Source organism: Taudactylus pleione, unplaced genomic scaffold, assembly GCF_031769625.1.
Source record: "Taudactylus pleione unplaced genomic scaffold, aTauple2 ptg000309l, whole genome shotgun sequence".
Classification (NCBI taxonomy): domain Eukaryota; kingdom Metazoa; phylum Chordata; class Amphibia; order Anura; family Myobatrachidae; genus Taudactylus; species Taudactylus pleione.
In genome coordinates this window covers 12,609,871-12,621,005 of record NW_028284710.1, presented here as the reverse complement: position 1 = coordinate 12,621,005, position 11,135 = coordinate 12,609,871, and the positions used below count along the sequence as shown (strand labels likewise).

Below are 11,135 nucleotides of genomic sequence, written 5' to 3'. Positions count from 1 at the left end.
CCTCACCCTTTTCAGTGTTGTGTACATCTTCATCCTCACAGAGTATGAATTCGTCCCCGCTGGAATCCACCACCACAGGTCCCTCTGTACGTTCTGGAGGCTGGTCTCCCTGGAAGAGTTGATAATTCATTTTTATGAACATCATCTTCTCCACATTTTGTGGAAGCAACCTCCTACGCCTTTCGGTGACAAGGTTCCTGGCTGCACTAAACACTCTTTCGGAGTACACACTGGAGGGGGGCAACTCAGGTAAAATAGAGCCAGTTTGTACAGGGGCCTCCAAATTGCCTCTTTTTCCTGCCAGTACAGGTACGGACTGTCTGACATGCCTACTTGGATGCTGTCACCGATGTAATCCTTTAACAGACAGACGCACACTTGTCGCTGCTGCTTTGAGGATGCAGGTGCGGCTACAGCCCACACAGTTTACAAAGACAGAAAAAAAAGATTTTTTTATTTTTTGTGGAGCGCACTTTGAGGGATACACCACCCTTTAACAGACAGACGCACGCTTGTCGCTGCTGCTTTGAGGATGCAGGGGCGGCTACAACCCACACAATTCACAAAAACAGAAAAAAAATGAATTTTTTTATTTTTTGTGGAGCGCACTTTGAGGGTTACACCACCCTTTAATGGACAAGCCAGCCGGCCCTTTACTTATGGGACACAGGCGCATGCTTGGCGCTGCTCCTTTGTTGATGCACGTGCAGCCACAGTGCACACAATTCACAAACACAGAAAATATTTTTTTATTTGTTTTGGAGTGCACTTTGGGGGTTACAGCACCCTTTAACGGTCAAGCCAGCCAACCCTTTACTTATGACACAGGCGCACGCTTGGCACTACTTTGTTGATGCACGTGCGGCTACTGGGCACACAATTCACAAACACAAAAAAATATATTTTTTTATTTTTTTTGGAGTGCACTTTGGGGGTTACAGCACCCTTTAACGGACAAGCCAGCCGGCCCTTTACTTATGGGACACAGGCGCACGATTGGCGCTGCTCCTTTGTTGATGCACGTGCAGCCACAATGCACACAATTCACAAACACAGAAAATATTTTTTTATTTGGTTTGCAGTGCACTTTGGTGTTTACAGCACCCTTTAACGGTCAAGCCAGCCGGCCCTTTACTTATGACACAGGCGCACGCTTGGCGCTGCTTTGTTGATGCACGTGCGGCTACTGCGCACACAATTCACAAACACAGAAAAAATATATATTTTTTTGCACTTGGGGGGAGCACCCCTGATGGACAGAGCACCCCCTGGACAACACTACAGCACCCCTTTAGGACTGGGACACTGCACAGGACTTTGGAGTGGACACAGCCCCTATGGACAACAGCAGCACAGCACAACACAGCCAGCCCCTATGGACTTTGGAGGAGTGGACAACAGCAGCACAGCACAGCACAGCAGAATACTACACTGCACTACACTACACAGTCCAGCCAGCCCTAACTCCCACCCTCCCTCTTCACTGTCCACAGCCAAGTGAGAAAATGGCGCTGATGCGGGTACCTTATATAGAATCCAAAACCCGCGAGACCCGGAAGGCGGGATGATGACGTTTTGCCTCGATTTCAGATCCCAGTCAGGCGGGAAAAGTCGAGCCTGACTCGAATCTGCCTCGGATCGGGGGGGCTCGGGGGGGTTCGGTTTTCAGAAATCCGAACCCGCTCACCCCTACTTTTTACCATCATGAATAGTGATAAATACAGTATATTCCTGCACATTGCTTTCACATCATGCAATTCTTTGGGGTCGCGGGTGCACGTAACCATTCTCGTCCGCGTGACTCACGCCATACGTGTCGCGATTTTCCGTGTGAGCAGCAAGGAAGTAACTGGGCATAGCTGTATTCTTTGTAAATACAGTATATGCCTGTACAATTCTTTGTAAATACTGTACAGTATATGTCTATACTATTCTTTGTAAATACAGTATATTCCTGTACTATTCTTTGTAAATAAAGTAATTACTTGTAGTATAGATGCGTCCGCTAACATCGCTGCTGATCACGCTACAAACATGCGTGCGCATCGCGCCATGCGGCTGCATACACTACGGTACGGTATGGCGCACACTGCGTTCGCATCATGCAATTCTATGGGGTCGCGGGTGCACGTTAACTGGGCATAGCTGTATTCCTTGTAAATACAGTACAGTATATGTCTGTCCTATTCTTTGTAAATACAGTATATGCCTGTACAATTCTTTGTAAATACTGTACAGTATGTCTATACTATTCTTTGTAAATACAGTATATGCCTGTACTATTCTTTGTAAGTACAGTATATGCCTGTACTATTCATTGTAAATACAGTGTATGACTGTACTATTCTTTGTAAGTACAGTGTATGCCTGTACTATTCTTTGTAAATACAGTTTTTGCACCTGTACTATTCTTTGTAAATACAGTATATGTCTGTCATATTTTTTGTAAATACAGTATACGCCTGCACTATTCTTTGTAAATACTGTACAGTATATGTCTATACTATTCTTTGTAAATACAGTATATGCCTGTACTATTCTTTGTAAATACAGTTTATGCGCCTGTACTATTCTTTGTTAATACAGTATATGGCTGTACTATTCTTTGTAAATACTGTATATGCGCATGTCCTATTGTAAATACAGTATATGCCTGCACTATTCTTTGTAAATACTGTATATGCGCATGTCCTATTGTAAATACAGTATATGCCTGTACTATTCTTTGTAAGTACAATATATACCTGTACTATTCTTTGTAAATACAGTGTATGCCTGTACTATTCTTTGTAAATACAGCATATGCCTGTACTATTCTTTCTAAGTACAGTATATGCCTGTACTATTCTATGTAAATACAGTATACGCCTGTACTATTCTTTCTAAGTACAGTATATTCCTGTACTATTCTTTGTAAGTACAGTATAGGTCTGTCCAATTCTGTGTAAATACAGTATATGTCTGTACCATTCTTTGTAAATACTGTACAGTATATGTGTACTATTCTTTCTAAGTACAGTATATGCCTGTACTATTCTTTGTAAATACAGTATACGCCTGTACTATTCTTTCTAAGTACAGTATATTCCTGTACTATTCTTTGTAAGTACAGTATAGGTCTGTCCAATTCTTTGTAAATACAGTATATGCCTATGCTGTTCTTTGTAAATACAGTATGTGTCAGTACTATTTATTTCAAATACAGTATATGCCAGTACTATTCTTTGTAAATACAGTATATGCGCCTGTACTATTCTTTGTAAATACAGTATATGCCTGTATTATTCTTTGTCAGTACAGTATATGCCTGTACTATTCATTGTAAATACAGTATATGCGCCTGTACTATTCTTTGTAAATACAGTATGCCTGTACTATTCTTTGTAAATACAGTATATGCCTGTACTATTCTTTGTAAATACTGTATATGCCTGTACTATTCTTTGTAAGTACAGTATATGTCTGTACTATTCTTTGTAAATACAGTAAAATGCCTGTACTATTCTTTGTAAATATAGTATGTCTGTACTATTCTTTGTAAATACAGTATATGCCTATACTATTATTTGTAAATACAGTATATACCTGTACTATTCTTTGTAAATACAGTATGTCTGTACTATTCTATGTAAATACAGTATATGCCTGTACTATTCTTTGCAAGTACAGTATATGCCTGTACTATTCTTTGTAAATACAGTATGTCTGTACTATTCTATGTAAATACAGTATATGTGCCTGTACTATTCTTTGTAAATACAGTATGTCTGTACAATTCTATGTAAATACAATATATATGCCTGTACTATTCTTTGTAAATACAGTATATGCGCCTGTACTTTTCTTTGTAAATACAGTATATGCCTGTACTATTCTTTGTAAATACAGTATATGCGCCTGTACTTTTCTTTGTAAATACAGTATATACCTGTACTATTCGTTGTAAATACAGTATATGCCTGTACTATTCTTTGTAAGTACAGTATATGCCTGTACTATTCATTGTAAATACAGTATATGCGCCTGTACTATTCTTTGTAAATACAGTATGCCTGTACTATTCTTTGTAAATACAGTATATGCCTGTACTATTCTTTGTAAATACTGTATATGCCTGTACTATTCTTGGTAAGTACTGTATATGTCTGTACTATTCTTTGTAAATACAGTATATGCCTGTACTATTCTTTGTAAATATAGTATGTCTGTACTATTCTTTGTAAATACAGTATATGCCTGTACTATTCTTTGTAAGTACAGTATATGCCTGTACTATTCTTTGTAAATACAGTATGTCTGTACTATTCTATGTAAATACAGTATATGCCTGTACTATTCTTTGTAAGTACAGTATATGCCTGTACTATTCATTGTAAATACAGTATATGCCTGTACTATTCTTTGTAAGTACAGTATATGCCTGTACTATTCATTGTAAATACAGTATATGCCTGTACTATTCTTTGTAAGTACAGTATATGCCTGTACTATTCATTGTAAATACAGTATATGCGCCTGTACTATTCTTTGTAAATACAGTATGCCTGTACTATTCTTTGTAAATACAGTATATGCCTGTACTATTCTTTGTAAATACTGTATATGCCTGTACTATTCTTTGTAAGTACTGTATATGTCTGTACTATTCTTTGTAAGTACAGTATATGCCTGTACTATTCTTTGTAAATACAGTATGTCTGTACTATTCTATGTAAATACAGTATATGCCTGTACTATTCTTTGTAAGTACAGTATATGCCTGTACTATTCATTGTAAATACAGTATATGCGCCTGTACTATTCTTTGTAAATACAGTATGCCTGTACTATTCTTTGTAAATACAGTATATGTGCCTGTACTATTCTTTGTAAATACTGTATATGCCTGTACTATTCTTTGTAAATACAGTATATGCCTGTACTATTCTTTGTAAATACAGTATATGCGCCTGTACTTTTCTTTGTAAATACAGTATATGCCTGTACTATTCTTTGTAAATACAGTATATGCGCCTGTACTTTTCTTTGTAAATACAGTATATACCTGTACTATTCTTTGTAAATACAGTATATGCGCCTGTACTATTCTTTGTAAATACAGTATATGCCTGTACTATTCTATGTAAATACAGTATATGCCTGTACTATTCTTTGTAAATACAGTATATGCCTGTACTATTCTATGTAAATACAGTATATGCCTGTACTATTCTATGTAAATACAGTATATGCCTGTGCTATTCTTTGTAAATACAGTATATGCCTGTACTATTCTATGTAAATACAGTATATGCCTGTGCTATTCTTTGTAAATACAGTATATGCCTGTACTATTCTATGTAAATACAGTATATGCCTGTGCTATTCTTTGTAAATACAGTATATGCCTGTACTATTCTATGTAAATACAGTATATGCCTGTGCTATTCTTTGTAAATACAGTATATGCCTGTACTATTCTTTGTAAATACAGTATATGCGCCTGTACTTTTCTTTGTAAATACAGTATATGCCTGTACTATTCTTTGTAAATACAGTATATGCCTGTACTATTCATTGTAAATACAGTATATGCCTGTACTATTCTTTGTAAATACAGTATATGCCTGTACTATTCTTTGTTAAGGGTTCATTTGATATGTTCTAATTTATCTGTTTTATTCCAACATTTACATTTTAATGTTACATATGATGATAAAGTGAGTCTTTTTGAAGAAGGATAATGAAATCTTGCTATCTAAGCACATAAGAAATTGTTCCCAATCCAGGCTCCCAGCCAGTGCTTCGGTGCCAGAGAATTGCTGTACTTCTTTAACAGCCTCTAGCTACTGGAATAGCAAATAACCAGAACAAAAAAAGGAAACTGCTCATTCTGACTGGCCACCAGACAATGACATATCCTATAGGAAGCTGGTGGAATAAGTCAGGTTTCCATACACCTCACACTCAGCATGCTTCTTCTGTGTGTGCTATTTCCCTATTAGAGGAAGGAGAGAGCCTATTATGAATGAATGAGCCGTGTGCTGAGGCTGCTGCTGATGCTGAGACGGAGGAAGGGTGTGCACTCTGCTTTATTGTTCTCATCTGACATACGCCTTGAAGCATACTCTGGAAACTTAGAGCAACCTTACAGCTATCATTTTGGTGCCTACTGTTTAACTCATTCCTTTATTAGCATCATGAGACAGGAGTTTTCTTCTCAACTCTCAACCTGCTTTACTCTGATCCTACTTAAACACAACACATAGGTTTACAGGAGAACAATAATAAAGGAGACTGGATTTTCTTGTTGGCTGCTGTCCTTCTATTTCCTAAGTGGGAAACAAATATCACAGCAATTGTGTCCCCTCCAGCTGTCAGAAATGTGGCAAGGAGCAATGAGGAGACGCCGCTATTTTCTTGAGAGGACAGAAGATGTGGTTATTAGGCAAGAGCAGCAGAAGTCCAGGGACTGGCTCTATGAGTCCTATTACTGCATGAGCCAGCAGCACCCTCTCATCGTCTTTCTGCTTCTCATTGTGATGGGGACATGCCTGGCATTGCTTGCTGTCTTCTTTGCTTCTGGGCTGGTAAGGAGATTTCATTTACAAGACCCTGCACTATGTGCTGTTAAAAAGTAGTTACAGTAAAAACTTGCAATATGGATAGTTTTATATTTATTTACAATTAGTTGTTTGCTGAACTCATGGAGCCCGGAGAACCTAGCAAATATTGCATTTTTACATTGATATATGAAATATAGGTTATAGTATCCATAGCTTCAATTTAGGTCAATCTCTGCACATATACTTCTGCTCCCTCCTTTTTAACACTGTAGTGAATGGTGCTGTGCAGACATCATAAATAACTTGTTTAACTCATTAAAACAAAAAAAAAGCTGAAAAAAAGTATTATTTATCTGTCATTTATAGAAAACTTTCCCTTTAACTAGAATAGAATGATTAGACATAATTTATATGTCTAATTGCGTAAAGGGCTATGTGATTGTGGTGTTTGTTACTTTACAGTGTAGACTGTATTGTATGAGGCTCCTATACTATTCCCATATTAGATATAAGATGTAGTCTAGTTTATTAGTTAACTATGACCTGATATTATTATTGAAGCTGTTTCATAAAAGTTCTGTATTATATGAGTTTGTAGAAATACTCATTTGTAGCATTCACAGTGAATCTGTATTCGAGAAATGGTATTTTATTTAAGGTATATAGGTTATGTCCTTGATTCATTTTGAGGCATTGGAATGGTCAGGCCAAGTTATATAGCTGAAGGTAAATAGTTGGAAATTTCCTATGTCAATCATTTTAATTCAGTAGCTATCAAAAAGGCAAAGTTTGTGCTGGACGATAAGTTAACCCATACTTCTAATGTGAGAAAGTGGCTGTAGTATTCTGCATTCCAAGCTCTGCTGTTTGAAGCATACTGAAACATTGGATTTTTGCTAACAAATTTTTAACAGAATAATTTGTAGATTTTGATTGGGTGCACAGGGTGCCTCTTTTCACTGTGGCTTGGAATGGTTCCTGCTCTTTACAGAGCTGGATGTCATTAGAAGAAGAGACACTCTCTTTTCCACCTTTTATAAATGCTCTCACTCCTATACCAACCAGCTCAAAGTCTGTTTTTGATAAGGCCGTACCAGAGCAACTCTGTACCCGCAGTGCATGCGACATGAAGAAATCACAAAAAAGACAGGAGCAGAGAGATGGGAACTGGCATAACCTGAGGATGCACACAGTGAATTGCTAGGCACACCAAAAGCTGGAGAACAGTGTCACTGGGGCAGCAACCACCTTGGTTTTGTTTTTTTGTTTTTTACTGTACTACTATCAATTTGATTGTACTCATAACACCTCCCAAGAGTCCTGATTTGAGGGTGCTGCCCTCAGTGGCAGATGTACATTTTTGGGGCCCTGAAACTTGATCTGTTATGGGAGCCCCTTTGCAACCATCAACAATATGGCAACATCCAACAAGGTCCAAATGGTCTTGCTGTTCTTACAAGAACCTTGAGCCCAAATGGTGAAGATTTAGAAAGAAACTGAGAGTGAGAGACTGTAGATAGATAGATAGATGTAGAACCCACCAAGAGAGTGAGAGACTATAGATAGATAGATGTATAACCCACCAATATAGTGAGAGTCTATAGATAGATAGATGTAGAACCCACCAAGAAAGTGAGAGACTATAGATAGATTGTAGAAACTCCTTAGAGAGTGAGACACTGTAGATAAATAGATAGATGTAGCAACCCCCCAGATAGTGAGAGACTATAAGATAGATAGATGTAGAAATCCCCCAGAGAGTGAGATACTGTAGATAGATAAATATATAGATAAATGTAGAAACACCCCAGATAGTGAGAGACGATAGATAGATAGATAGATAGATAGATAGATAGATAGATAGATAGATGTAGAAACCCCCCAAAGAGTGAGAGACTGTAGATATATAGATGTAGAACCCCACCCAGAGAGTGAGAGACTATAGATAGATGCATAAACCCCCAGAGAGTGAGATACTGTAGATAGATGTAGAAATCCCCCCAGAGAGTGAGATAATATATATAGATAGATGTAGAAGCCCCCCAGAAAGTGAGACACTGTAGATAGATAGTTAGATTGATGTAGAACCCCCCCCCCAGAGAGTGAGATACTGTAGATAGACAAAAGTAGAAACCCCTCAGGTAGTGAGAGCTTGTAGACAGATGTGCAAACCCCCCAGAGAGTGAGACACTGTAGAAGGATAGCTGTAGAAACCCCCCAGTGTGAGGGACACTGTAGATAGATAGATAGACAGATAGATAGATGTAGAATCCCCCCATAGAGGGAGAGACTGTAAAATAGATAGGTAGATAGATAGATGTAGAAACCCCCCCGAGAGTGATAACTGTAGATAGATCACATACAAAACCAAAACTCTCTCACTTCCTCTGTAGGATCCCAGCTATTGATCCATCTGAGCGGTATCTCTTGAATCCCTCTTAGTCAGGTCTCTCCCTCACACTGCGTGCTCTAGGGATGGACATCGGAAGCCGATAGTTAGCAACCATCGAAGTTTCCAATTCGATGAAAGTACTTTTTCCTTCGAATACTGGGAATTTGATGGTTGGCAGCGATCAGATGCAGCTTTCTGATGCCCATTCAATGACTGGCTGTAGTGGGGGAGCACAAAACCCTGCTCTGCTACTGTATGCAGAGCAGCAGGTGTGCAGCAGGAGAATAGATGCTGTACGCATGTGCACGGCAACTATTCTCAGTTTAGGGGGAGCTAAGGGGCAGCCCAGCATTTAGGTGAGATGTGGACAGGGGTACCCCAAGGCTCCGCCCCTTTCACAGAGGCTCCATCCCCTTTTTGGTTGTTAGTATAACCATCGCGATGGATATACTATTTAATAGTTGCAATACTATGGCTAGTTGCCATCGCATTGCTGGATTTGATGCCGGAAGCCTGGCAACCATTCGACGCCAGGCTTCCAATGTCCATCCCTAGCATGCTCCCGCCTCTGAGCTGCATACCATCCCTCAGTCAGCTCAGCTTTCAGTTTGTGGTCAGCACTGCAGGGCCGACAGCATAAATGGAGATGTGAGTATCTAGTGGCACCTGGCAGTACTGCGCTCAGCATTGACACTGGCAGCAGCTCTCTATTCTGCTCCCGGCCGACTCATAAGAGCTATCCTCTTATTGATGTCTGTCGGCCAGTACTGTACAGGGTTGTTTCTGGGTTCTCAGAAACTCCCTTACATGCACTACTGTAAAGCATATTCTAAGGTCAATATTATAATTACTTCAACCCATTGGTTTATGATTCTATTACTAAAATAACCTTATTTTAATAATACATACTTAAAAAACTGCATTCATTTTGTTAGCATGAAGTGGAGAGATATTCCCCTGCTCCATGCAGTAAAAGCAGGTGTCATTAGTGCGGGCTTGTACACAGCGCGCTGAAACCACACCCAGTATCATAATTTATAATTTACTTATGTTTTAAGGTATGACCCACGGTGCATTTGGTGGGATCCTCCAGATTTCTCATAAAAAAATTACTTGTAAGGTATAGTTACAGTACCCCCTCCAGAGGTTTCAATTAATTACTATCACCAGCAACCAGGTAGTTAGGAAGTCCATATGGATATTTCTGAATCTTGAGGGAGTGATGAGACTGGTTAGCAGACCAAAGGTGAGACAGACAATGTATTTTTTTCTGTAATTTTCTACAAATATTTAAAACATTCTACTATACTGACTAAGCAAATATTTGTTTACAACTCTAATAGTGTAGCTGACAATTCAGGTCTTTCCAAATGTACCTCATTTAGCAAATATTCAGTGGTTGCAAAAAGATTAGTGGCTGTTTCATCTAGAGATGAGTGGGTCCGGTTTCCGAGAACAGAACCCACTCGAACATAGTTCGGCTTGGGGTTTTCTGCTTTACTCAGAATCCAAAGTGAGGCAAAACATCATCCCGCTGTCAGATTCTCGTGCGTTTTGGATTGTATAAATGTCCTGGTGATCTGCGCCATTTTCATTCCGGATGTGAAGAGTGTACAGAGCAGACGTGCTCTGTTCTTCTAGAGCACAGTAAGTTTTGTCTGTTGTTGTCAGTGACTTGTCACTATTTGTTCAAGGGTGCAGTGCTGTCAGGCTGGGGCTGCAGTACATAAAGTTGGGGGTGCACTGCTGTGTCACTCACTGTTGTTCTGTCAATCAAGGGGCAGGGGCTGCAGTCAGGGCCGGACTGGGACTAAAAATAGGCCCTGGCATTTTAAAGCACACAGGCCCACCTCGCGTCAGCATCTGGCTCCTGGCATAGACTCCTCCCCTTACTAATCCTGACTCCTCCCACATCTTAGTCTATGCGCTTACACATATAATTAATATTAGAACATAAAAGTGTACATCATTCTCTGTATTAAAATACACACAAAACAGCACATCCTGCAGGGGATTCATACATGTGCCATATTTAAACATTTGGTTAGTTCTGTTAGGTAAAGCTGGCGCTACGTTAGTATATGTCACGCACAAAGTAAAGGAAAGGTATTTACCAATTGACCAAGGCCTAGCCTAGCAGTTGTAGAGGATTAAATGGTGTTCACTGTAGGAATTTTTTAGGGCAGGGGAGCGGAGCA

The 11,135-nt window shown here is 39.2% G+C and overlaps 1 protein-coding gene across 1 annotated transcript in view; it reads left to right on the top strand.

Moving 5' to 3' along the window:
* Positions 1-6,362: 6,362 nt before the first annotated feature.
* Positions 6,363-11,135, top strand: part of ADCY2 (adenylate cyclase 2) — a 1,382,785-nt gene continuing 1,378,012 nt past the window's right edge. Inside the window, exon 1 of the mRNA XM_088442287.1 lies at positions 6,363-6,569. Coding sequence (XP_088298413.1) covers positions 6,363-6,569 — 207 coding nt within the window. The remainder of the gene's footprint in view (positions 6,570-11,135) is intronic.